The sequence below is a fragment of the Rhodotorula graminis genome (genome assembly GCF_001329695.1).
Source record: "Rhodotorula graminis WP1 unplaced genomic scaffold RHOBAscaffold_15, whole genome shotgun sequence".
NCBI classification, from domain to species: domain Eukaryota; kingdom Fungi; phylum Basidiomycota; class Microbotryomycetes; order Sporidiobolales; family Sporidiobolaceae; genus Rhodotorula; species Rhodotorula graminis.
This window is the reverse complement of record NW_017264942.1, coordinates 1-22,402: the sequence shown is the minus strand read 5'-3', so window position 1 is coordinate 22,402 and position 22,402 is coordinate 1. Positions and strand designations below refer to the sequence as shown.

At 67.9% G+C, this 22,402-nt stretch overlaps 10 protein-coding genes across 10 annotated transcripts; 5 read left to right on the top strand and 5 right to left on the bottom strand.

The window, feature by feature from the left end:
• Nucleotides 1-558: 558 nt before the first annotated feature.
• On the bottom strand, nucleotides 559-3,379 carry RHOBADRAFT_55794 (uncharacterized protein; the record flags this gene model as incomplete). The annotated part of the gene is made up of 11 exons (XM_018418018.1): nucleotides 559-906; nucleotides 1,075-1,290; nucleotides 1,418-1,594; nucleotides 1,675-1,839; nucleotides 1,951-2,041; nucleotides 2,104-2,137; nucleotides 2,238-2,360; nucleotides 2,437-2,632; nucleotides 2,759-2,930; nucleotides 3,009-3,086; nucleotides 3,167-3,379. 11 exons carry the CDS (start codon nucleotides 3,377-3,379, stop codon nucleotides 617-619), a joined length of 1,755 nt encoding a protein of 584 aa, XP_018268358.1. The 3' UTR covers nucleotides 559-616.
• Nucleotides 3,380-3,544: 165 nt separating this feature from the next.
• On the bottom strand, nucleotides 3,545-5,077 carry RHOBADRAFT_55793 (uncharacterized protein; the record flags this gene model as incomplete). The annotated part of the gene is made up of 3 exons (XM_018418017.1): nucleotides 3,545-3,721; nucleotides 3,806-4,495; nucleotides 4,586-5,077. The coding sequence occupies 3 exons, from the start codon at nucleotides 5,075-5,077 to the stop codon at nucleotides 3,587-3,589; spliced, it is 1,317 nt and encodes a 438-aa protein (XP_018268357.1). The 3' UTR covers nucleotides 3,545-3,586.
• Nucleotides 5,078-6,611: 1,534 nt separating this feature from the next.
• RHOBADRAFT_8137 (uncharacterized protein) lies at nucleotides 6,612-8,674 on the top strand (the record flags this gene model as incomplete). The annotated part of the gene is made up of 7 exons (XM_018419209.1): nucleotides 6,612-6,990; nucleotides 7,461-7,589; nucleotides 7,667-7,896; nucleotides 7,973-8,114; nucleotides 8,174-8,199; nucleotides 8,278-8,555; nucleotides 8,626-8,674. Coding segments are annotated over 7 exons (1,233 nt in total), but the record flags the coding sequence as incomplete, so codon positions are not given.
• Nucleotides 8,675-9,364: 690 nt separating this feature from the next.
• On the bottom strand, nucleotides 9,365-10,762 carry RHOBADRAFT_55791 (uncharacterized protein; the record flags this gene model as incomplete). Its single annotated transcript, XM_018418016.1, has 5 exons — nucleotides 9,365-9,474; nucleotides 9,787-9,838; nucleotides 9,955-10,148; nucleotides 10,227-10,529; nucleotides 10,607-10,762. 4 exons carry the CDS (start codon nucleotides 10,760-10,762, stop codon nucleotides 9,811-9,813), a joined length of 681 nt encoding a protein of 226 aa, XP_018268355.1. The 3' UTR covers nucleotides 9,365-9,474; nucleotides 9,787-9,810.
• A 115-nt stretch (nucleotides 10,763-10,877) lies between these two features.
• Nucleotides 10,878-12,828, top strand: RHOBADRAFT_66921 (uncharacterized protein). The gene is made up of 7 exons (XM_018419123.1): nucleotides 10,878-11,053; nucleotides 11,323-11,433; nucleotides 11,586-11,643; nucleotides 11,725-11,781; nucleotides 11,881-11,989; nucleotides 12,082-12,479; nucleotides 12,632-12,828. The coding sequence occupies exons 1-7, from the start codon at nucleotides 10,906-10,908 to the stop codon at nucleotides 12,648-12,650; spliced, it is 900 nt and encodes a 299-aa protein (XP_018268354.1). The 5' UTR covers nucleotides 10,878-10,905; the 3' UTR covers nucleotides 12,651-12,828.
• Nucleotides 12,829-12,893: 65 nt separating this feature from the next.
• RHOBADRAFT_66920 (uncharacterized protein) lies at nucleotides 12,894-13,752 on the bottom strand. The gene is made up of 6 exons (XM_018419122.1): nucleotides 13,673-13,752; nucleotides 13,485-13,580; nucleotides 13,367-13,416; nucleotides 13,272-13,296; nucleotides 13,138-13,152; nucleotides 12,894-13,072 (listed from the first exon to the last, which is right to left on the bottom strand). The coding sequence occupies exons 1-6, from the start codon at nucleotides 13,736-13,738 to the stop codon at nucleotides 13,049-13,051; spliced, it is 276 nt and encodes a 91-aa protein (XP_018268353.1). The 5' UTR covers nucleotides 13,739-13,752; the 3' UTR covers nucleotides 12,894-13,048.
• Nucleotides 13,753-13,902: 150 nt separating this feature from the next.
• On the top strand, nucleotides 13,903-15,039 carry RHOBADRAFT_46757 (uncharacterized protein; the record flags this gene model as incomplete). The annotated part of the gene is made up of 4 exons (XM_018414850.1): nucleotides 13,903-13,912; nucleotides 14,077-14,102; nucleotides 14,258-14,770; nucleotides 14,851-15,039. 4 exons carry the CDS (start codon nucleotides 13,903-13,905, stop codon nucleotides 15,037-15,039), a joined length of 738 nt encoding a protein of 245 aa, XP_018268352.1.
• Nucleotides 15,040-15,383: 344 nt separating this feature from the next.
• Nucleotides 15,384-17,353, top strand: RHOBADRAFT_55787 (uncharacterized protein). The gene is made up of 2 exons (XM_018418014.1): nucleotides 15,384-15,698; nucleotides 15,806-17,353. Exons 1-2 carry the CDS (start codon nucleotides 15,404-15,406, stop codon nucleotides 17,284-17,286), a joined length of 1,776 nt encoding a protein of 591 aa, XP_018268351.1. The 5' UTR covers nucleotides 15,384-15,403; the 3' UTR covers nucleotides 17,287-17,353.
• Nucleotides 17,354-17,443: 90 nt separating this feature from the next.
• On the bottom strand, nucleotides 17,444-19,135 carry RHOBADRAFT_55786 (uncharacterized protein). Its single transcript, XM_018418013.1, has 4 exons — nucleotides 18,585-19,135; nucleotides 18,450-18,514; nucleotides 17,920-18,374; nucleotides 17,444-17,630 (listed from the first exon to the last, which is right to left on the bottom strand). The coding sequence occupies exons 1-4, from the start codon at nucleotides 18,675-18,677 to the stop codon at nucleotides 17,530-17,532; spliced, it is 714 nt and encodes a 237-aa protein (XP_018268350.1). The 5' UTR covers nucleotides 18,678-19,135; the 3' UTR covers nucleotides 17,444-17,529.
• RHOBADRAFT_55785 (uncharacterized protein) lies at nucleotides 18,629-21,609 on the top strand. The gene is made up of 6 exons (XM_018418012.1): nucleotides 18,629-20,037; nucleotides 20,160-20,412; nucleotides 20,490-20,656; nucleotides 20,725-20,805; nucleotides 20,884-21,246; nucleotides 21,322-21,609. Exons 1-6 carry the CDS (start codon nucleotides 18,812-18,814, stop codon nucleotides 21,422-21,424), a joined length of 2,193 nt encoding a protein of 730 aa, XP_018268349.1. The 5' UTR covers nucleotides 18,629-18,811; the 3' UTR covers nucleotides 21,425-21,609.
• The last annotated feature ends 793 nt before the right edge of the window (nucleotides 21,610-22,402 follow it).

The window sequence follows — 22,402 nt, the reverse complement described above, 5'->3', positions numbered from 1 at the left end:
TGTGGAGCGCACGGGCAGAGCTGCTCGAGCGAGAGGTCTGCAGCGGAAGCGGCCTGAGCGTGCGAGCAAGGTCGAGAGCGCGCTGACTTGCGCCCGTTCTCGCAGAGCCAGCGTCGCCACGACACGTCTGCTATGGCTCGATTCGCATCTCTCGACCGCCTATCAAGTACAAATCTCCGCAGCCTGCGAGCCTTTCGCCTCTGCCCTTCGATTCTGTGCAACGTCAAGCGAGTCGCGGCCTGAGCGCACGCTCGAATTCTGACGCTGCGATGCCTCGGCCCTTCGCTCCTGCTTCCACACAGTATGAGATGCACAAAAGCGTACAGCCGCAGATGCTCGCGACAGATTCTCTCCTGCGCCGCTTTCTCTCACTTGTAGCGGTGTAGCGGTCCTTCGAGCGGCAAAGACTCTCGCCACGTCTAACAGCATGACCAAGTACGACGAGAGCTCTCTGTGCAACGCTCTGCGAGTCGTTCGAGAGGCGGGTGAGCGCACTGAGAGAGGTCCGAGAGTCTCTTTCGCGGATTGAGAAGGCCGTTCTCGCGACGGCGCCCATCGAGCGAGGAGCAACAAAGGGAGCCAAAGTTACACAGTGAACTATCCACAGAAAGTGCTACTAAGCCCGGAAGAACTTCTCGACGCGCTGCCCGATGACCTTGGCTGCCTCCTTCATCTGCTCGGGCGTCGCCGTCGAGAAGGCGATGCGGAAGAAGCCGTCGCCGGCGTCGGTGAGGGCGAGCTCGTCGGCCTTTGGCGGTGCCGGAGGGAACTCGGACGCGTCGAACATGGTGCCCGGTGCGACGAGGACGTTGTGCTCGGCGAGGTCGGTCCAGAGCTCCATGAGAAGGTCCGAGGTCGCTCGGCGCTGGAACGACGGGTGCTCGGCAAAGTGGACGCGAAGCCAGACTGCGACGATGACAGGGACAGTCAGTAAAGGGACTCGACTGCGATAGGGAAATGCTGAAGGACGAGGGCAGGGACCGAGTCGTCGGGCTCGAGCAAGGCGTCGACGAGGGTCGCGCCCGTAACCGAGGATCGTCGTCGACAGTGACAGAGAGAAACACTGCGACGCACCGAACATGCCGCCCTCGGGACTGACGAACGACAGGATCTTGCGGCCCGCACCGGCGCCGCCCTTCTCGCGCACGAGCAAGCCCTTCTCGTCACGCTCGTCCCGGGTCCAGTACTCGAACGCGGCGCCGGCTTGGCGCGTGTCGAGCGAGGCGTGGGCGCTGTCGAGGAGGGCGTCGACGAGCGTGTTGCGGCGGTCGCGGTACTGCGCCTTGATGCCTGCCAGGGGAGGCCGAGGAGAGCGTCAGGCCTTGTGAATCGAGGACTCGACTCTCTCTCGATGTCGTACACGCTCGACATGACGACCCGACATGCGGTAGGAGAGGAGGAGGACAGTCGAACGCACCCTTGAGCCAGCGCAAGTAACCCTCGAAGCCCCACTGCTCGGCGAGCAGGCCGCCGACGAGCGCTTGCGCGAAGCCGGACGCCGCCTGAGTCGACGACTCGTTGGCGCGTTCGAGACGCTCGGCGAAGAGCGGGTTGCAGGTCGTCCAGCCGAGGCGAGAGCCAGGGCAGATGGTCTCTGCGCGAGGGGGAAAAGAGGAGGAAGGCGGCGACGTGAGTGTCGGCTCGTAACTAGACGAGGAGGAAACAGGGACGCACTCGAGAAGGTGTCGATGCGCACGACGCGGCCCTGGTAGTCGAGCTTGAGGTACGACGGGACGAGGCTCGCGAGAAACTCCTCGTCCGTCTCAGTCTTCTTGGGCTGCTTGGCGGCGCGCATCTTGGGGACCGGTTCGTACTCGCCGGCCTGGAGGAAGTAGTAGGCTGTTCGGGAGGGATGAACGCAAGACACAGGGTCAGTCGGCTTGTCCATGATGCACCAAGGGCGCGACGAGAGCCTCTCGCGCTCGCTCGTCGGCGGGACAGCAGACTCACGGTCGTCCTCGACGATGATGACGTCGTACTTGACGGCGAGGGCGTAGATGGCCTTCTTGCGCTCGAGGCTCATGGTGGCGCCCGTCGGGTTCTGCGGGCGCTCGAAGGGTCAAATCTCTCGCTGTGGGCGACGAGGAGGCGGAGCGTGCGCACCTGGCAGACAGGGATGGTGTACAAGATGCGAGGGCTGCAGACATGCGTCTTGGTGAGCTGACGCTACGGCGCTCGAGACCGGCCGGGCAGGACCGGTCGCTCGACGAGGCAGAGACGAGGGCTGTGGGACGCACCGCTTCATGCCGCCGCGCTCGTCAGGGTTCCAGGCGCTCAGGAGGTCGTCCATGCCCTCGGGCGTCATGCCCTCGTTGTCCATCAGGAGCGTGACGGGCTTGAGCCCCGACGGCCAGACGGACCTGCGCGCGTTCACGCGAGGGTCAGCCGCCGCCGCCCAAGGTCGACAAGGGTAGAAAGAGAAACGCAGGGACGCACGCCAATGCTGACGGGTAGGTCCACTCCTCGCACAGGATGCCGTCGCCCGGGTTGCTGAGCGTCGTCGCGATCTTGCCCCACGCGTCGGTCGAGCCCGCGTTGATGACGGTGCGAAAGTCGGCCGTGCCGGGCTGGTACACGCGCTCGGTGAACTCGTGGATAAACTTGGCGAGGGGCGCAAGGCCGGCAGCGGTGCCTGTGCGAGGGACGAGGGCAAGGTCAGTCCGAGGCCCGGGAGCGCGGCTGCTTCGACCTGCCGCCGCCGCGCCGCGAGGAGCGAAACTTGGCCTCGCTCGTTCGCCAAGAGAAAGGGGCGACGCACCGTACTGGAGGGCCGACGAGAGCTGGATCTTGGTCTTGTCGGCGTCGAACTTGTTGAGGGTCCACAGGTCCGTCTTCTTGGTGCCGGCGATCCAGCTCCAGAGCCAGGCGCCGAACCCGACCTCGGTCGTCTTGAACGAGTTCTTGGCGAGCGTCTCGGCCGAGATCGACTCCTGTGCGAGAGGAAGGAGGAAGAGGGCGGGTCAGTACGGCCGCCTCGACGAAGGAAGGGAGGAGAGGGGCGGACGCACGAAGGGGAACAGCTCGGCGGGAGGGAGGCCGCCGGCGAGCAGGAGCATGCCAGGCTGCTGCATGTAGCCGTACAACGACTGCAGGGGCGACAGGGGAGGTCAGGGACCGGGTCGCGGGAGTTCGCTGATGAGGACCAGTCGGAGGGAGTGGAGCGCACCTTGAGCGGCGACGTGAGGCGGCTCTTCGCCATGTCGCTCAGGTGGTGGCTCAGGTCGACTGCATCTGGGCGTGCGTCGCCTGCGAGGAGCGCACGGCGGGTCGAGGTTGCTGATTGAGCCGACTCGGGGTGGAGGCGGGTGGGGACGAGCTGGCCCTCGAGCGAGGACACGCTCGCGAGGCTGTGGTCGGGGATCGTGGCTGCACCGTCCATGTCGGGAGCTGGGGCGGTCGAGAGTCGAGCTTGGCGAGGAGCGAGGCGAGAGCGAAGCTCGCGTCGGACTCGGAGCATCGGCCGCACCTCGCGGTTCACAAGTTGTCGGCAGCCCTGTCAAGCGCCTCGCTGAGCTCTCTCGATGCTCTCACGGACTGAGGAGCCTTTGCGCTCACTGCTTCCCGCGACGGCCGAGCTACATACAACTCAGACGCCGACGGCCCGCCCGCTGATAATGTCGCGCATCCTCCTCTCACGCTCGCGCCCACGGTCCATCCACCAGAACGCCAGGTTCTGCACGAGCGTGAACAGGTTGGACGTGACCCAGTAGACGCACACGGCCTGCAAAGGGCGACGACGTCAGGTTCGAGTGCGCCGAGGCCGGTCGAGGCTCGAGAGCGAGAGCGAGAGGAAGAGAGGGCGCACCGAGGGAGCCATGGCGGCGAGCGGGATAAAGGCGATGCTCGCGCCGCGCAGAATGTTGGTCACGCGACGCTCGTTCGACGGCTTGCGCGGGAGCTCGAGTGCCGAGGACGCGGGCGGCGGGGCAGGGCTCGACGCCGTCGCGAGCCCGCGCACCCTCGCCGTCGACGCGCCCGCGCGGGCACGCTGCGCGAGGCGTCGTCGGCGCTCGCTCGCGCTGACGGGCTGCGGCGGCGGACCTGCGCCGGGTTCTCCCGCAGCACCTCCTGCGCCGGCGCCGGCGGGGAGGACGGCGTCGCTCGGGCGGTCGACGACTTCTGCGGCGGCCGTCGCGGCGCGCCGGGTCTTGGCCGTCACCTCGACGTTGAGGAGGGCCGCGAGGCCGACCGCGAGCGGGAGCGACATGGTCGGGTCGGGAAGGACGAGGCTCGGGCACCACAGGAACGGCGTCGACGCGAGCTCGTGCAGGTGCGCGAGCGCCGTCGACGTCAGACTCGAGGCCGGCGACGCGTCGAGCAGGCTCGACAGCGACGACGGCGTGACGGCGAGCGCCGAGGTGGCACGCGCGCACGCGTCACGCAGGACGAGGGTCGCGCAGATGAAGATGGGGATGTGGGTGACGGGCGGCAGGATGAGGGTGAGGCGAGGCGAGCACCGGTACTGTCGCGCGAGGGCGTACGCCGCCTTCTTGGCCTGCAAAAGGGGCGAACGAGGGGGGAGGACGAGTCAGTCGGGGTGTGCAGACCAGCCCGGGCGCGAAAGACGTCGAGCGAGAGGACGCACCTTTTTCTTGAACACGGCCTGGTACTCCTCGTACGTCTTGCCGGCACGTCGGCACTCGTCGCGCGTCTCGAGCGCGAGGCGGCCTTGCTCGCGGCGCAGGAGGGGCATGACGACGTCGGCAAAGCGGCGCGTGCGCCGCCGTTGCCACATGACGATCGGGAGGGTCGTGGTCGAGCGGTAGAAGAGGGTGAAGAGGGGGATGAAGGCGGCGTACGAGAGGGAGAGGGAGGGCGGGAGGGACAAGAAGGCGGCCGACAGGGGCTCGAACATGGTCGGGTCGGGGAGCGAGGTCGGCGCCGACAGGTCCATGAGCGAGGGCTTGACGGGAGCTGGCGGCGACGTATCTTGAGGTGCGGGTGGCGGCGTAGACGACGGCCACAGGGAGAAGCTGCGGTGCTGGGCGACGACGGGCGTGAAGGCGCGCGGTGCTGGCGAGGCGAGGCGCGGTCGAGGAGCACCGAGGAGCGCACGCCGCAGCGGCACGGTGCTCATGGTGGTCGGGATCATCTGCGGGCCGCGGATAGTCAGGACGAGGACGCTGGGAGGCGACGACAGGGTGACGGTCGAATGCAGGCCGGCGGGGTGTGACTGCGAGAGCGGCCCGACCTGCGGGTTGCGCTCGCTCGGTCTGCCCTCCTGCCAAGCTCTGGTAGAGTAGCCGGAGGGGGGTAGCTCACGTGATCTTGGTTGGTGTGGGCGAGGAGCTTGGCGCAGGCGTCGACGAGGACGCGCTTTTGAGCGGGACAAAGGCGTGGTGGCTGGGGCGGGCGAGTCGGAAGACGGCAGGCCGCGAGAGACGTGCAGCAGTGCAGCTCGACGGCCGGGGCGAGTGGTCGAGAGGGAGAGCCGACGACCGAGGCCAAGGGAGATCGAGGCGCGAGGATTTGACGACAACTCCCCGACACGACCAGCTCGAGAGCGCTCGCCAGTGCCCGCACTCGACGCGCAGCAGCGACTTTACCCACCTCGACCCTCGAACTCGGCCCACCAGGTCGAGCGCCGTCCACCACGAGCCGTCTTGACCTCGAGTGACGCTCAGCCTCACTCTCGAGCGTTGCGCACCCTCTGGTGAGTCGAGGGCACCTCTCGAGTCGTCTCCGTCTACTCCATCGAGTCGACCAGGCGAGCCACGCGTCCGTCCGAGGCGGTGAGCGCGAGGGCGGCCATCATGTGCTCGCCAACCGCGGCACCCGAGTCGCCCACTCGGTCGACGAGCCTCAGACCGCCTTACGAGCACCCGTATCGCCACTCTAGACCTGTCCTGACCTCGTTCGCCGACGGTCGTCGCACTTGCCCCGCAGCTCGTCGCCCTCGGACCCGACCCGACACTCGAGCCCAACCTCGCACGACCCAAGCCTCCATGAGCGCCACGACGACCGCCATGAACGACCCAGCACAAGCGCCGTCCGATCCCGCGCCGCCAGACGACCCCGACCATCCCTTCGCGGCTCAACTGCCGCCCCCTCTCCCCGACTACCCGGTCCCTCCTGCGCTCCCGCACCTCGCCGAGCCGCCGACCAACTCGCTCCTGTTCGACCTCGAGGCGACAAGCCCGATCACGCACCGACCGCCCGAGGACGACCCGCGCGTCTCGCTCCGGGCGCCCCTCCCTCCTCCTCCCCCCTACTGCCCGCTCTCGACCCGCACCGCCGTCGACCACGACCCAGAACCGGCCACCTTGACCGAGTTCCGCGACCACGAGGGCCCGGCAAAACGCCTGTCGCGCCTGCGCTCCCTCTTCGACTCGCTCCCCGCACCCTCGCCTCCTTCGTCCCCCGCCGCGACCTTGTCGGCCCTGCCGTCGCCCGAGCCGCCGCAGCCGTCCGAGCCGCCGGCGCCCGAGCCGTCGACGCACGAGCAGCGGTGCGCCCAGGACCGCCGCAACTACACGCGCGAGCTGTGGCGCAAGTGCGGCGCGTCGGTCGCCGCGTCGGTCGCGCCCGTCGCCGTCCCCGCCGGCTCGTCCACCGCGCCGCAGGTCGGCTCGCCGGCCCTCGAGCGCCAGCGCCAGGCCGCCCTCGCCGCCGTCCGGTGGAAGGCGTTCGAGCAGTACGCCGACGACAAGGAGCGCGAGCTGTGGCGCGCGTTCGTCGACCTCGACCGCGACGGCGACATGCGCCTACGCGCCGGCGAGGTCCGCGAGGCGTGCAGGCGCGCCGGCATCGAGGTCAAGGAGCAGGCGATCGACGACTTTGTGCGCGCCGTCGACCGCAACGGCGACGGCTTCATCTCGTTCGACGAGTGGAGGGACTTCCTCCTCCTCCTCCCTCGGCCCATCTCGATGAAGGAGGTGTGGCGCTACTGGCAGGCGAGGCCTCTCGCTCGCCCGTCGATGAGCCGGCTCACGCAGGACGGCGATGGTGAGCTCCCTCTTCCTCCCTCTCGGCCCCTCCCTTATCGTGGACGTTCCCCCTGACAAGCTCCTCCTGCCCCCTCCTCCGCTTTCGCAAAGTTGCAGTCGTCGTCGGTCGCGGCAAGACGGGCTGGAACCGCCTGCGCAGCAAGTCGACCTCGTCAGCTTCGGGCTCGTTGTCGTCGTCGCCGTCCGTCAAGGCCGACGCCGCCGTGCGCCTCGCCGACTCGACCAACCTGCGCCAGGTCGACCCGCCCAACGCCGAGCAGTGCTACTCGGCCGAGTGCGCCAAGCTGCGGGCGCAGCGCCGAGCCGAGCGCAGCAAGAAGCAGCGCACGAGCGCCGAGGCGCTCGCCCGCGCGTCGGCCATCTCGACCTCGCTCGAGTTCGAGGAGAGCGGCGTCGCCGCGACCGAGTCGGACGTCCCGAGCGCGAGCACGCGTGCCACGAGCGGCGGCGCGGCCACCGAGGGCGGCAAGTCGGCAGGACCGGCGACCGCGGCACCTGTGCCGGCGCCTCAAGCGGCTGCGGCGGCGCCTTCGTCCGCTCACGAGAACGTGCATGACGAGGACGAGGACGAGCATGGGCCGATGGACGACATGTTCGCGGGCGCGGGCAAGTTCCTCCTCGCGGGCGGCATGGCGGGCGCAGGTGCGTCCTCTCTTTCTCTCCCTCGCCTCGCCCTCGCTCGACCCGGTACTGACCCGGTCACTCTCGCTCTCTCGCAGTGTCTCGAACAGCGACAGCGCCTTTCGACCGCCTCAAGGTGTACCTCATCACGTCGGCGACCGGTCCTCCTTGTCCCGACTTGACGGCCGCGGCGGCAAAGGCGGGCAAGAAGCCGCCTCGACCGGGTGCGGGCAGCCTCACCAAGGCGATCCGGACCGTGTACAACCAGGGCGGCGGCATCAAGGCCTTCTGGACTGGCAACGGGCTCAACATCATCAAGATCTTCCCTGTGCGTCCCGCCTCTCGCTCTCGCCCCTCCCTCGCTCGGCACATGTCCCTGACGCAGCTGTCGCCCACCCTTGCAGGAGTCGGCCATCAAGTTCCTGTCGTACGAGTCGGCCAAGCGCGTCTTTGCGCAGTACTGGGACCGTGTGCCCGACCAGACGCTCATCTCCAACTCGAGCCGGTTCGTCGCCGGCGGCATCGGCGGCGTCGTCAGCCAGTTCTGTGCGTCAGACTGGTCTCTCCCTCCTCTTGCAGTCGCTGACTCGGGCTTTCATTCGCAGGCATCTACCCGATCGAGTCGCTCAAGGTGAGCCCCCTTCCCTTCCTTTCCGTCTCGGCCAAGGACGGGCACTGACTGTCGCCCTCTTCCCCCTCCCTCTCACAGACTCGCGTCATGTCGTCGTCGGGCGGCGGCACCAAGGGCAACGCGCTCATCCTGCAGACGGCGCGCGACATGTGGGCCAAGGGCGGGTTCCGCTTCTTCTTCCGAGGCCTGCCGGCCGGCCTCATCGGCGTCTTCCCGTACTCGGCCATCGACATGTCGACGTTCGAGGGCATCAAGCTCGCGTACATCAACTGGGCGGGCGAGGAGCCGGGCATCGCCGGCAGCTTGTGCTTCGGCGCCATCAGCGGCGGCGTCGGCGCGTCGAGCGTGTACCCTCTGTACGCCCTCTGCTTCTCTCGGTCCTTCTCTCTCGGCCCGCAACTGACTCGTTCCTGCACGCGCCCGCAGCAACCTCGTCCGCACCCGCCTGCAGGCCCAGGGCACGCCGGCGCATCCGCAGACGTACCTCGGCGTGCGCGACGCGGCGACCAAGTGCTACCAGCGCGAGGGCTGGCGGGGCTTCTACAAGGGTCTGACGCCGACGCTCGTCAAGGTCATTCCCGCCGTCGCCATCTCCTGTGCGTCCTCTCAGCTCTCTTTTCTCTCGAGCGAACGAGCGAGCGAGCACGAGCCTGACCACCCTCAACGCGCGCAGACGCCGTATACGACTCGAGCAAGAAGTTCCTGTTTGCGCAGGACCAGCTGCACCACGACGACGGCGACTCGGACGAGTCGTGATCGACGAGGCTCGCTCGGCGTCGTCGCCGGGCCCTTCTCTCGCTCGTCGGCCTCTTCTTGCACTCCCCTCCTCCTCCCTCTAGATACCTCGCCCCCTCCTTCACGACGTCGTCCCCTTCTCTCTCTCTCTCTTCCGCCGCCTCAGCTGCTGCGAGTGCCCCCTTGTTGTCTCCCCGTCCCCCTGCATCGTCCCCGACTCGCCTCGTCCTCCTCGCGCCCTCTCGCCTCGTCTCGAGACTCGCCGAACAGGACTACGCCTCATCTCTCTCATGCTGTATACCTTTCTCTCTCTCCCTGAGTATAGACACCGTCGCACAATGTCCAAAGATCGTGGCTCTCAGTTTCTCGAGAGGTCCGAGAGCGACCTCGAGCCTCTCTCGCCAGCGCAAGAAGCAAGGTCTGCGATGACGACCTGAAAGCGGCTGCAGTGCAGTGCGGCAGGCAGGAGGGGCTACTGTAGCAACAGAGGGAGTTCTCGGACAAAAAAGGGCGGGACGAGGGAGGCGAAGCGAGGCGGCTCTGCGTGGCACGAGAACGAGGGGGCGTGTCAGTGCTCGTTCAAGTGGTCGCTCAAGCTCGTGTTCGTCGCTCAGGTTAGATCAAGTAGCGCCCGCTCGACCTCGAGGGTCGGGCGCACCCGCACCGTCGTTCCCTGCGCGCCGTCGCCTCCTCGAGCGGTTCCTGCTCGCCCGAGGACGAGGAGGCACCCGAACGAGGAGGCCGTCGACGCGCGAGGAGGCAGTCCGAGAGTAAGGCGGGCTGGACTAGGGGCTGGAGGATGTCGTCGTCGCGGAAGGAGGGGAAAGGGGAGGAGAGGGAGGGAGAGCTCACGAGGAAAGTGCCGAGACGCGCCCGTCAGGGCGTGTAAGGGACGATGTGGCACCTGCACGATGAGAGAGAAAGTCAGTCTGGGGCCAAAGTCCACGATGCAGGCTTCTCCTGGCTCGGCCACTGAGCGCCGAGCCGACAAGTGCCAGCGTGGAGCGAGCAAAGACGCACCCGAGCAGGCCCCTCCCGCCCCAGCCGCTCCTCGGCGTCAAGACGAGGTTGAGCCTGCCGCCGTTGCGCGTGACGACGACGGGGAGGGCCGTCCCCTCGGACCGGCCGACGAGGGCAGCGACGGCGCGCAACGTGTCGGGGTTCGAGGTCGAGACGGCGCCGAGCGAGACGAGGAGGTCGTCGCGCTTCATGCCCTGCGGCCGAGGTACGAAAGCGAGGGTCAGTGTGCGTGTCAAAGAAGGGAAAGAGAGGGAGGGAGAGAGGGAGCGCACGGCCGAGTCTGCTGGCGAGCTGGGAGCGACGGCGTCGACCTTGGCGAACGGCTTGTCGCCCTCGACAGTCTCGAGGCCGCCCATGCGCGTGCCGTCTCGCGCACTCGTCTCGTTGTCGTGCGGCGGGTCGTCGGCTCGAGGGAGGCCGCGCAGGACGACGTGCTCCATGTCGCGGTGGACGTCCTTGAGGTCGTTGCGGAGGCGGATGATGCTGACGCGGGCGGTGCGGACGCCTGCGACGTCGATGTCGGAGCGAGGGAAGCCGTCGTTGTCGACGAGTGGGGCGTGCATGTCGACGTTGTTCTGCGAGTGGGAGCGAGGGGAGGACGAGGAGAAGGTGAGGCGAGGCACAGGGAGAGGACAGGGAGAGAGGGGCGGACCGTCTTGAGGACGTCAAAGTAGACATCGAGCTGAGCGTCGAGGTTGGCGCGGAGGTGGGTCAGGCGGCGCACCTCGCTCTGGACGGTGACGGCGGGAGGAGGAGCACTCGACGAGGCGGACGAGAGGTGGCCGGCCGAGGGGTCGTGGATCGACATGGCGGCTGAGCTGGTCAGGCTGGTGCACAGCACGCTAGAGCACGGTGGTCGGGAGAATGGCGAGGGTCAGCTTCAGACGAGCGATCGCCTCTCTCTGTCCCTCTTCGTCGCTCTCCTCAACAACAGGACGAGCCTCCCCAGCCATGTCCGACACGAACGCAGTCGACGTCGTCGACCTCGACTTTAGCTACGCAAAGCTCCACGGCCTCGACCCGGTCCCCGTCCTCGAGGGCGTCAACCTCACCCTCGCTCGCGGCAGCCGCTGCCTCATCATTGGCGCAAACGGCGCAGGTCCGTCCACCTTCTTCGTACCGTCCATCCTCAACTGTCCCGTCCAGCCCTCGAGCGGTGCGGCGGGCCAGCGCACCTTCGATGCGCACCGCCTCGTCGTCCGATCGCCCTCGTCCTGCCACAGCCTCCGACAGCCGCACGAGGACGCACGCGAGCTCGATCCAGGGCTCTAGCCCCTACGAGGACAGCCTCGACGAGCGGCAACCCGCACCGTGCCCTCCCTCGTCGACCAACTCACTGACCTCCCCACATCTTGCTCCTCTCCGCAGGAAAGTCGACCCTCCTCCAGATCCTCGCCGGCAAGCGCCTCACCCGCAGCAGCGCAAAGGTCCTCGGCGCAGAAGTCTTCTTCAACACCCCAAAGGGCGTCACTTACCTCGGTCCGTCGCGCTCCCTCTTGTCGTCCTCCCCCCCTCGACCGGGCGTCGCCCTGTTGCGGCCTCATCGACGAGCTGCCTGCCCACCGATGGAGCTGCTCGACACGGTGGATGGCCGTCGCAACTTTACTGACCCTGTGCGCACGCACACACAGGCACCGAGTGGGCCACCAACCCGGTCGTGCGCTCTGACCTCGAGGTGTCGCACTTCCTGTCCGTCCCTCTCTCTCTCTCTCTCTCTCTCTCTCTCGCCGTGCTCGATCGCCTAGCTGACCTGGGCCCATACACTCGCAGTGACTCGGTCGGCGGGTACCGCTACAAGGAGAGGCGCGACAAGCTGCTCGACATCCTGTGCGTCCTCACCCCTCCACTCTACCTTTGCGCGCTCCCTTGCCCGCCATGCCCCCGAGGACACGCGCATTGACCATCACTTGACACACCTCACCGCAGTGACGTCGACCTGTCCTGGCACATGCATCAGGTCTCGGACGGCGAGCGTCGCCGGGTCCAGATCGTCTCGGGCCTCATGGCGCCGTGGGACCTTCTCCTCCTCGACGAGGTGCGTCTCGCCTCTCTGTCTCTCTCTCCCGGCGCCAGAGTACGGCAGCTGCGGGCGCTCGATCTGACCTCGGCCTCGCCCATCGTGCGCAGGTGACGGTCGACCTCGACGTGCTCGTGCGCTCGCGCCTGCTCGACTGGCTGCGGGAAGAGACCGAGACGCGCCAGGCGACGATCGTGTACGCGACCCACATCTTTGACGGGATCGACTCGTGGCCGACGCACCTGAGCCACATCCAGCTCGGGTCGACCCTGCCGCCGTCGCCCCTCGCGTGGCCCTTGTCGCCCGCCGACGCCGAGTCGCTCCTGCCCGAGTCGGTGCGCGTCCGCATGGACGACCCGAACCGGCGCGGGAGCAAGCTTCTCGAGGTGGCCCTGCACTGGCTCGTCGAGGACCGCAAGAAGCGCGTCGAGAAGGAGATTGCCGACCTTGGCCGCGAGAAGCGCGGCGCGCAGGAGGCCAACATCAGCAGCGAGGCGTTCTACCGCAAGTGCGTCTCTCGGCCCTCTTTCTCTCTCCTTTTTCTTTCTCTGCCCTCGCTCGGGCCGGGCCGTCGACGACTCGGTCTCTCGTGGGCGGCGCGCGCGAGCGCTCTCGACGCCCTTTTCCTCGCACTCACTGACTCTCTTTCGCGACCTGCAGGTACGACTATTCGCACTGAATCCGCTCTCACCTACCGCCGAAAAGCCGGGCTCGTCTCGGCCGCGTCTCGGACGAGGAGGAGGACGAGAAACGCCTCGATCCTGTTACCCCTCCCTCGCCTTCCTCCAGCTGTACCATGTGTAGCCCGCACGCACGCACGCGCATTGTCCATCTGCACTCAACTGCTTGTACTCTCGCACCTGGGTTTCGGCGAGCGCCCGAGGGAGGCTCTCGAGAGATCTTTCGCTTTCGCACACGCGCTCACGAGAGCAACTTGGTATCAGGTTACAAGGAAGACTGGGAGTGTTCCGTGTGCGTCGTGCAGGGGAGGACGGGCGAGGGGAGAGAGAGGGGTGCGGATGCGAGGGAGAGGGTGTACAGGGCGGACGGGTGCGAGGGGGCATGGGAGACGTAGATCTAGCGGCGCTGCTGAGCGCGGGCCTGTGCAGGAGGAGCTTCGTGAGCGTCGTCGGTTGACGAGGAGAATGAGAGGGAGAGGGGCGCACCATCATCTCGGCGTTCTGCGTGGCGGGACCGAGGGAGAAAGGTCAGCGACCGCAAGGAGGCATACAGAGCGAGAGGGGCCGCTCGGGGTGTGCGCGCTCGCCCGAGTGTGCGGGAACGGGTGGTCGTGACGTACCTGCTCACTGAAACGGAGGCCGACGCTGCGTGGGTGCGAGGTGCGCGTCAGTGGGGGGAAGCACCTCGAGAGGGGGCAAGAGGGAGGGGACGGACCGCTCCGAGTGCTTGAGGAACTTGTCGGCGCACGTGTTGACGCAAAACTCCTGCGCGTAGAGGCCGAGGTGAGCCGACGAGGGTGCGAGTAGGGGAGGAGACGAGGGCCGAGACGGACCTCCTTGGACGAGAGGGCCTTGGAGGTAAAGTCGTTGCAGCAGCTGGTGAAGCAGCGCTCGACGAGGTTCTGGTACAGCGACATGAAGTCCTTCATCTGTTCGCAGGGGCAGGCGGGCGAGAGGGTGAGCTGTCGAGTGGGCGGAGGTCGGAGGTCGGAGGAGGGGAGGAAGAGGGAGAGGGACGGACCTGCTTCTGCTGCATCATGGCCTCGAAGGCCTGTGCGGTTGCGCCGTTCATGCCGGATGCGTCCATGTCTGAGCAGTCGAGTCGGTGGGTGGAGTCGAGCGTGGTCGCTGGCTCGAGGCGATGAAGACGAGTCGACCAGCGAGACGCTCCCCTCTCTCCCTCGTACAGCGTCCCACTCGCACCGCTACGAGCTCTCTTTCCGCCTCAGCACTCTCTACTTCAAGCCCATCATGGCCGTCCGTGCGTCCCTCCCCTCGCGCCTCTCCCCTCCTCGAGCTCCCCTCCCTCGTCCCCGCCGCCATCGAGCTTAGCTGACGTCTCTCGTCCCCTCGCCTCGCCATCCCGCCCTGCCCTGGTTCGCCTTGCCACCCTCTCTCCTGCAACCTCGCTCCTCAACTCGACAGGCGCTCGTTTCGAGAACTCGTCCGACGTGCGCCCACCTCTCCCTCGTCCCTCTTGTCCCGCACCTTGATCGCTCACCTCGCCTCCTCCCCACCCGCTCTCTCCCTACGTTCTGCCCCCTTCTACCGCAACCTACTGCACTCCCTCGTCTGCACCCGTCGCTCTTTACCCGTCGCTCAACAGATCGGCGTCTTCGCGTCCCTCACCAACTCGTACTGCTTGACGAGCATCTCGAGCGGCTCGACCAACTTCTACTCGACGTTCGAGGCCGAGCTCGGCGACGTCGTCCCCGTCGTCCAGACGTCGATCGGCGGCACCCGCATCATCGGCCGCCTCGTGACGGGCAACCGCCACGGCCTCCTCGTCCCGCAGGGCACGACCGACCAGGAGCTGCAGCACCTGCGCAACTCGCTCCCGGAAACGGTCGCCATCCAGCGCATCGAGGAGCGCCTGTCGGCCCTCGGCAACATCATCGCCGCCAACGACTACGTCGCCCTCGTCCACCCCGACATCGACCGCGAGACCGAGGAGATCATTGCCGACGTCCTCAAGGTCGAGGTCTTCCGCCAGACCATCGCCGACAACGTCCTCGTCGGCTCGTACTGCCGGATAAGCAACCAGGGCGCCCTCGTGCACCCCAAGACGAGCATTCAGGACCAGGACGAGCTCTCGTCGCTCCTCCAGGTTCCCCTCGTCGTGCGTCTCGCTCCCCTTCTCTCTCACTCCTCCCTCCTCTCTCTCGTTCTCTCGACTGACGCTCTCGCGCACGTACGCAGGCGGGCACGGTCAACCGCGGCTCGGACGTGATCGGCGCGGGCATGATCGTCAACGACTGGACGGCCTTCACCGGCCTCGACACGACGGCGACCGAGGTGTCGGTCATCGAGGCGGCGTTCAAGCTCGGCGGCCAGGACACGGGCCGGATCGCCGGCATGCGCGACACGCTCGTCGAGGGCTTCGCGTGAGCGCGAGCTCCGTCGAGTGTGCGAGGACGACGCCGAGGCACTTGTCGGTCGAGGGCGAGGGCGACGAGGAGGGCAAGTTGGCGCGCATCACCCTGCTGCAACCTGTTGTACGAACCCGCCCGTCGGCCGTGCTTCGTCGAGAGAGAGCTGCTCGCTCTCGCGAGATTCGGCCCTCGTGCAGCAGCTCCTTGGCGTGCGTTCGCTCGTTGGCAGGACACCTTCGAGAGTGTACCTTGCGCTGCAGGGAGCGCACAGGAGAGAGCCCTCGCCTGTTTGACTTTCGCTCGTCGTCGCTCGCTCGCGCTCATCGCGAACGACTCGCTCTCGCTCGACGACCACACTCTCGCCCAGAGCGCAGCGCAGCATGTCCGACCTGCACGCTCGAGCTGCCGCCGACCTCGCCTCGGGCCCGATCGAGGCCGCACCTCGCCCAGGCGGCGCCGCCCCCGCTCGTCGACCCTCCGCCACCGTCGCCGCTCCTGCACCCTCGGTCCCGGGCGCGCTGCCCATGCGCATCCCGGCCATCCTCCGCCTCCAGGGCCCCAAGCTTGCGCCGCAGCTCGCGCACAAGAAGGAGCGTCAGGAGGGAACGACGGCCGGCTCGAGGAAGGCGGGGGTCGCGCCGGGCGGCAAGCGGCGGCGACGCAGGTGGGAGAACGGTGCGTCCATCTTCCTCCTTGTACTGTCGCTCGACACCTGCCGAGAAGCGGACGAGCGAACCTCGTCCGCATCGGCGAGCTCTCGCTCATCCTCGTCCCTCGCGCAGCCCAACTTGCCCACAACCCTCACCTGCACCGTCCTTCTCGCTCCGACTTCAACCCCGGCCCGTCACTCAAGAACCTCTCGACGACCTTCTCGCCGCCGCCCGCCACCTTTTCCCGCTCGACCTACGTCTCGTCATCGCCCTCCGACGCACCCTCCGCCGCCGACCTCGCCGCCGCCTCGACCCACGGGCACTTCTCGATGTCGCTCCGAGGCCTGCGCCGCACCTTGCGCGCGAACCTCGGCGCCCGCCGCGGCGGCCGCAGCGACGAGGTCCTCGAGCTCATGGAGCGCGAGCTGTGCGCATGGCTCACGTTGAGCGGGCGCATCCCCGAGGGCTTCTTCCACGAGTCGGGCGCCGGCGCCGGCGCGTCTCTCGCACAGGCGTGTGCGGGAGGCAAGGCGCTCGACTCGACGCCGCTCGAGGACTGGGTGTCGCCCTCGGCGCACGACGGCTCGTCCCTCCCCGACCTGCCCGCGAGCGGCTCGTTCCCCTCATCCGCCGCCCTCGAGCCGGCCCCGCCGACGCTCACCGAGCTGTCTCGGCAACCTCACGCCCTCGTCTGGCTCGCCCCCTCACCCCACCACCGCTTCCTCCTGCACGCCCTCGCCCGGTACTACTCCCTCACGTCCTTCTCTCGCCCTCTCTCGCCCCTCGAGCCCACCATCCGCGTCACGCACGTCCTGCGCCCGCAAATCGCCCGCGCCGCTCGCGACGCACCGGGCGTCGCAGGAGGAGCAGGCGCCGAGACGCCGCCGGGCACCGACTGGACCTCGGCCGGCGGCACCGAGGAGGAGGAGATCGGCTTGTCGACCGAGCTCGACGAGTTGACGAGCGACGCCGACGGCGAGCTCGACACGGACACGGACGCCATGTCGGTCCTCTCGGCGCCGCTCGAGGAGGACGAGGACTTGCTGTCGGGCTCGGACTGGGAGGGACGAGCGCGACACGGCGTGCCGGCGCCGGCGGGAGCGGGCGGGACGGACGACGAGGCCGAGGCGGTCTATTCGAGCGCAACCGAGTCGAGCGCCGAGGACACGGGCGTCGACACGGGCGACGAGGCGCAGCGCGACGCCCTCGCGAGAAGGTTCGCGCGGTTGGGCGTGCAGGCGCCCTCGACGCCTACTCGCCTCGCTTCGCCGCTCGCCCGCCTCAACGGCTCGTCGCCGTCCCCCGGCGGCAGTGCCACGCCTCGAGCTCCTGCTCTCGCACCGCCCTTCTCGCCAGTGCCAGCCCCCAACTCGAGCGCCGCCGACCCGTCGACGCCCCTCGCGCGACCCGCTGACCGCCCTCGAGGTCGGCGCTCGCTCCCGTCGGCGACGCTCGCGCATGCCGAGGGCTACAGCTCGGCCGCCGAGTCGAGCCCGTCACGCAGCCCGTCTCGGCAAGGGCTCGGCCTGAGCGCCCGGGGCGCGTTCGTCGGCGCCGAGGCGGGCGAGTGGCGCCTGCCCGAGAGAACGTTCGCGGCGTGGGTGTTTGAGTAGATGTCAAGGGTGGATAGACGGCCTCGGCGGTGCAACTACGCGAGCCTCTCGCGCTTCCTCTGGCTCGAAACCTTTTTCTCGCCCGGACCCTCTCTATCTCTCTCTCGCTCTCGGCCTTTCGGTCTCGGTCACAGACTCTCGGCAGAGAAGAAAGCGTCCGTGAGAAATGACGAGTTGCACGTGGCTCTGCTCTGTCCGGCCCTCGAGGAGAAACTCGCTGAAGATGAATCTCGCTGCTCGTCGTCAGGCGGCACGACCTGCTGTGCAACGCTGAGGCTTGTGGCACTCGGCGTGGCGGTCGACCGAAGGTTGTCGAGCGGTCGTCCAGGGACGTGGTGCTCGGGCTGCGGGCACGGGAGGGCGGTCAGTGACATCCTGAGAAGGAAGAACTCGTCGAGGGGACGCACCCGACGCAACCTCAGGCCCTGCGTGGCTTTCTCCCTCAAGCCCATATCCATCGCGCTCACCTGCCTCGCCCTCGAGCTCCTGAACCACCCATCCTCCTCGCCTCGCCCGCCGCAACATCGAACCCGAACCCGCCGCTGTCGGCGCTCGGGCCTTTCGGCGCTCGCGTCGTGCCGGTCCCAGGCTGCGGTGACCTCGCGCTCGAGCGAGACGCAGCCGCCGACGGACTCGGCGCGCCAAGCGTGCGCTTCGGCGATGCTGCGCCGCCGGACGAGGCGCTCCCTCGCGCTCGCCCTGGGCCCGCCGAGGTGCCGAGGGACAGGCTCTCGACACTGCGAGCGAGGGCGGCCGTCCTCGAGCCGGCCGACGACGCCGCAGGCGATGCAGAGCGCGACGACGCAGCTGTCGCGCCCGAGCCGGCCGACGACTCCTCGCCGTAGATCCGCCGCCGGGCCTCGGCGTACTCGCGCTCGCGCTCCTTGAGGCTCTTGTCGGTCCTCGCTCGGCCCTCGGCACTGCTCGTGCGGCTCGATGCCGCGGCCGGGGCAACAGCAGTCGGCCGCTTGAGGATGGTGAGCTTGGGAGGGCCGTTGGTGGTGCGGGCGTCGAGTGCTGCTGGTGGAGGGACGACACGTGCGGTGGAGGAGGAGGGAAGGATCGAGTAGGTCGGGCGAGCGGTGTTCCTGCAGCAGGAGGGAGGGCGGACTCAGCTTGTGGCGAGGAGGTGCGGGGAGGAGGGAGGGGGAGGGTCGACGAACGCGTCTTGCCAGAGCCGAATGTTGTGCTCCTGCTCTGTTCGAGGTACTTGTGGACGATCGTAGGGCTGCATGCACGGCCAAAGAAGGCAGGGTGAGCGACGGCGAGTGCGACGAGATGAGGACGACGCAGCGCACCGCGTTCCACTCGTCGTCGTCGTCCCAGGACGCAGCTGGCGGGGCTGCTCGGCCGGGAGCAGTGCTGTAGAAGGCGGCTGGCGGTAGCGGCATGGCGCGCGAGGCGAGCGTGGTGACGAGAGCAACCCGAACAGAGCAGCCGCTTGACCTCGTCCGAGTCGGCTCCACCTCGCGCTCACGAACCGCCGCAAGCTTCGCCTGGAGCGCAGCCTTCGCGCACAAGGGCCATGCCTTCAGCCCGCACCAACTCGCCCTTGCGCCCACGCTCTCCCGCCCACCCAGACCTCGAGCTCGGCACCCTCGTTCGACCTCGTCCTGCGCACCTCGGCATCGACGACGACGAGATCGACGTCCTCCCCGCCGTGCACCAACGCGACCACCATTCGACCCACAACACCCTCCTCGCCGACTACTCGACCGACGACGACCCGCCAAAGACCCCCGACGACGCCGACGACAAGCACGGCGCTCGCGCCCGGGTCGACGAGCTGCCGGCCTACACGCACGCGCGAGACGGTTCGGGTGCGGCTAGGCGCTCGAGTTGGCTCGGCAGGGTCGGGAGGTGGTCGCGCACGCGCAAGGGCAGCCCACACGGCAGCGTCGACGCCTCGAGCGGCGACGGCAGCACCGCCGCCTCGCCCAGGCTGCCCGACGGCGTCCGCCTCGCCGCCGTCACGCCCTCGGATCGCCTCGTCGACACGCTCCTCGTGCGCCTCAAGGCCCGCCGCCCTCGACTCGGCCGTGCCCTCCTGTGGGTGCGCGGCCCGTCGCCGGCTCACATCGAGACGACCCTCCCTCCCTTCCCCCTCCCGATCCTCGGCCCGTTCCTCCGCCGCCTCGAGCTGTACTGCACCGCCAGGCTCATGCCGATTCAGCGTCGCCGCCAAGTCGTCACCCCCGTCTTCCTCCTCGCGTGGCTCCTCGGGTTCGCCTTCCTCGTCCGCGCGTCCTTCTTCACGTCGTCGACCAACGAGGGCACGCCGACCTGGACCGACTCGACCACGTCGTACTGGAACGCCAACGACGGCTGCGGCATCAACGGCACCGAGTGCGAGCCCTTTGCCGACTACAGCTACGTGTTCCGGTGCCCGTCCCAGGTCCTCGACACGCAGCTCCTCAACCAGCGCACGGTCGGCATCGAGTCGGTCATCTACGAGCCCCTCGTCGTCGGCGGCGGCGACGACCTCGGCACGTACCGCGGCGACAGCTGGATCTGCGCGGCGGCGATCCACCACGGCCTGTTCGGCGACCGCAAAGGCGGCTGCGGCGAGGTCGAGCTCGTCGGCGAGTTCACGGGCTTCGTCGGCGTCGAGCGCAACGGCGTCAAGAGCGTCGGGTTCCCGTCGACGTTCCCGAGGAGCTACCGCTTTGTCGAGGGCGTCGACCAAGGCGGGTGCCAGGACCTGCGCGACGAGATCCTCGGCTTCGACGTTGCCATGAGCACCATCTTCTCGTTCTTCATCAGGCGAGTCTTTCGAGCGCATCCTCTCCTCCTCCTCCCGAGCGCTTCAAGGCCGGCGAGCCTCTCTCGGACGTGTCGCGCAGTCACTGACCTCGCTCTCGTCCAACGCGCAGGCCGTCGCCCCCGACCTTCTTCTGGGTGCTCCTCTGCATGGGCGCCTGGCACGTCGTCCTCGTCAGCGACCCGTCCGCGATGCCGCCGTCGCTCGAGACGGCGTTCGAGCACTTCCTCCCCGTCCTGTTCGTCGGCGACGCCTTCTGGCGGTACTGCTGGAGGTGGGTCGCGCCCGCGTTCGAAAATGCCGGCTACGTCATCGAGCGCACCGTGTGGTACCTCGCCGGCTACTGGTTCGGCCTTTTGATCAACGTACGCCCACTCTCTCTCTCTCTCTTTCTCCCCCTCCCCCTTTTTCGAGGACGGGTACTGACGACACGCACTCGCAGATCTCGCTCGACTGGATTCCTCTCGACCGCCTCACGCCTCACGACATCCAGCAACGCCCGGGCGGCCTCGTCGCCGTCATCGTCCTCGTCCTGGTCCTGGTCGCCGTCATCGTCAACCAGCTGCGCGTCATCCGGCGCACCGGCTGGTTCTTCTTCTACCTCAAGTGGTGCGTCCGCTTCTCCCTTTCTCGGCAAAGACAGGATGGGCCTGACCGGGTCCGCTCCGCTCGTGCAGGTACGCCGTCGGCGGCGTCATCTGCGGTATTCTCGCCGCCCTGCCCGGGCTCGAGTTTCGCCTGCACCACTACATCGTCGGGTGCGTCCCGCTCGACTTTCTCTTTGTCTGCCTGCGAGGCCTGACGAGGTCCTGACGCTGTGCGCACTTGTTCCGCAGCATCGTCCTCATGCCAGGCACCGCCTTTGTCACGCGCCCGTCGGCCATCTTTCAGGGGTTCCTCCTCGGCATGTTTCTCGACGGCGCCATGCGGTGGGGCATGGACTCGATCCTGCAGTCGCCCTCGTCGCTCGTCGGCGACGGCGCTCTCGGCACAGCGCTCCCCGTCTTCCTCACCAACTCGACTCGTCGCCTCGACCTGTCGGACGACGTCGTTCGGTGGATGGGCGTCGACGAGGCCGGTGTCACGAGCGAGGGCTGGAACGGGTTTGCGCTCCTCGTCGACGACGTCCTCAAGCAGACCGGCGCAGCGACCAACTTCTCGCTCGCCGGGCTCGACTCGGGCGTCGTCCACTATTTCCGGTCCGTCCCTGCGCGTTCTTCCTCCCCTGTCTTTCCCTCCTTGCGACCCTGACGAATCTCTCGACGTGCCCACAGTCTCGCGTACCAGCAGGATGGCACCTCGGGCGACTTTACCAAAGCCGCGACCGCCTTCCTCGCCAACTCGACCTGGATCGACCCGGCCGACGGCCCCTCATAGAGCCCTCGCCCGCACTCTTTGCGTCGTCGGACTCGTGTCCGTCGCACGGCCTCCTCCGCCTGTTGTTCCTACCGCCGCCGTCGTCCCTCCCTCCCTGTTCCACTCTTGCTCGTAGACACTCGCGTTCCTTGTTGTCCCGCGTACTCGTAGCCGCCCCGGACGTGTACTGCACAGCTCGCAAAATCTTTTTCTGCCGCGCGAGAGACTCAACGAGAGGCGGACTCCTCTCGGCAGCTGTCGAACTGCCCACGACCCTCCTCTCCCTCCAGCGCACCCCTCGCGCTCACCTGCTGAGCCAGTCGAGCCTGTGCTGCTCGGCCGACGTGCTTTCGGGACCCTCGGACCCGGCTCTCCTCGCCCTGCAACCTGCCGCCACTGCGTTCTCGTCCTCATCGCCCTCGCCCCACCTCACCTCGTCAGCAGCACCTCCCCCTCGCCCAGCCGCCGTGCGCAGAGCCGCAGCCGCACATACATCGACATACAGCCCACCGCCGCCGACACAGAGCCCGCCGCAGCCCCAGAAGGTAGCTTGCCTTTCCTCCCCTCCTCCTCTCCTCCTCGACTCGGTCTGCCTGAGCGAGCTACGCCCTCCCCGGCTTCCCTGCAGCCGACACTGACTCGCATATCGTCCCCTGGCAGCACATCACCCGCAAGGCGTACACCGACGCTCCGATAGCGCGCTCCCTCTTCTCTTCCCGACCTCGCCCTCTCGCGTCGATTTTTACAGTACTCGCCTAGCTTGCCTCGCGACGACACCGTCAACGACTGCTTCCTCGACGGTCCCTCGAGGACCCGGCGACTCGCCCGCCGAGCTTGCGAGAGCAGCTCGGCCGCGTCGCCACCTCGTCGCCTCGAGTCGGATCGCTCGAGTCGCGAGCTGTTCTGCTCGACCGCGTTCGAGGCCGGCCAGGGTTAGGGTTAGGGTTAGGGTTAGGGTTAGGGTTAGGGTTAGGGTTAGGCTAGGAGGACTGGTCGACC

What these genes read in the sequence shown, in the direction of transcription:
- RHOBADRAFT_66921 (XM_018419123.1), top strand. Translation starts at nt 10,906, where the DNA reads ATGTCCGACACGAACGCAGTCGACGTCGTCGACCTCGACTTTAGCTAC. An exon ending in AAAGGGCGTCACTTACCTCG is followed by an intron (nt 11,434 to 11,585) that starts GTCCGTCGCGCT and finishes ACGCACACACAG; the next exon opens with GCACCGAGTGGGCCACCAAC. An exon ending in GACAAGCTGCTCGACATCCT is followed by an intron (nt 11,782 to 11,880) that starts GTGCGTCCTCAC and finishes ACCTCACCGCAG; the next exon opens with TGACGTCGACCTGTCCTGGC.
- RHOBADRAFT_66920 (XM_018419122.1), bottom strand. Translation starts at nt 13,738, where the DNA reads ATGGACGCATCCGGCATGAACGGCGCAACCGCACAGGCCTTCGAGGCC. An exon ending in CCATGATGCAGCAGAAGCAG is followed by an intron (nt 13,581 to 13,672) that starts GTCCGTCCCTCT and finishes CCCTGCGAACAG; the next exon opens with ATGAAGGACTTCATGTCGCT. An exon ending in TTCCTCAAGCACTCGGAGCG is followed by an intron (nt 13,297 to 13,366) that starts GTCCGTCCCCTC and finishes GCACCCACGCAG; the next exon opens with CGTCGGCCTCCGTTTCAGTG.
- RHOBADRAFT_55786 (XM_018418013.1), bottom strand. Translation starts at nt 18,677, where the DNA reads ATGCCGCTACCGCCAGCCGCCTTCTACAGCACTGCTCCCGGCCGAGCA. An exon ending in ATTCGGCTCTGGCAAGACGC is followed by an intron (nt 18,375 to 18,449) that starts GTTCGTCGACCC and finishes CTCCTGCTGCAG; the next exon opens with GAACACCGCTCGCCCGACCT. An exon ending in GCGCACGCTTGGCGCGCCGA is followed by an intron (nt 17,631 to 17,919) that starts GTCCGTCGGCGG and finishes CCGTGCCCGCAG; the next exon opens with CCCGAGCACCACGTCCCTGG.
- RHOBADRAFT_55787 (XM_018418014.1), top strand. Translation starts at nt 15,404, where the DNA reads ATGTCCGACCTGCACGCTCGAGCTGCCGCCGACCTCGCCTCGGGCCCG. An exon ending in GCGACGCAGGTGGGAGAACG is followed by an intron (nt 15,699 to 15,805) that starts GTGCGTCCATCT and finishes TCCCTCGCGCAG; the next exon opens with CCCAACTTGCCCACAACCCT.
- RHOBADRAFT_55785 (XM_018418012.1), top strand. Translation starts at nt 18,812, where the DNA reads ATGCCTTCAGCCCGCACCAACTCGCCCTTGCGCCCACGCTCTCCCGCC. An exon ending in GCCATGAGCACCATCTTCTC is followed by an intron (nt 20,038 to 20,159) that starts GTTCTTCATCAG and finishes TCCAACGCGCAG; the next exon opens with GCCGTCGCCCCCGACCTTCT. An exon ending in GGCGTCGTCCACTATTTCCG is followed by an intron (nt 21,247 to 21,321) that starts GTCCGTCCCTGC and finishes ACGTGCCCACAG; the next exon opens with TCTCGCGTACCAGCAGGATG.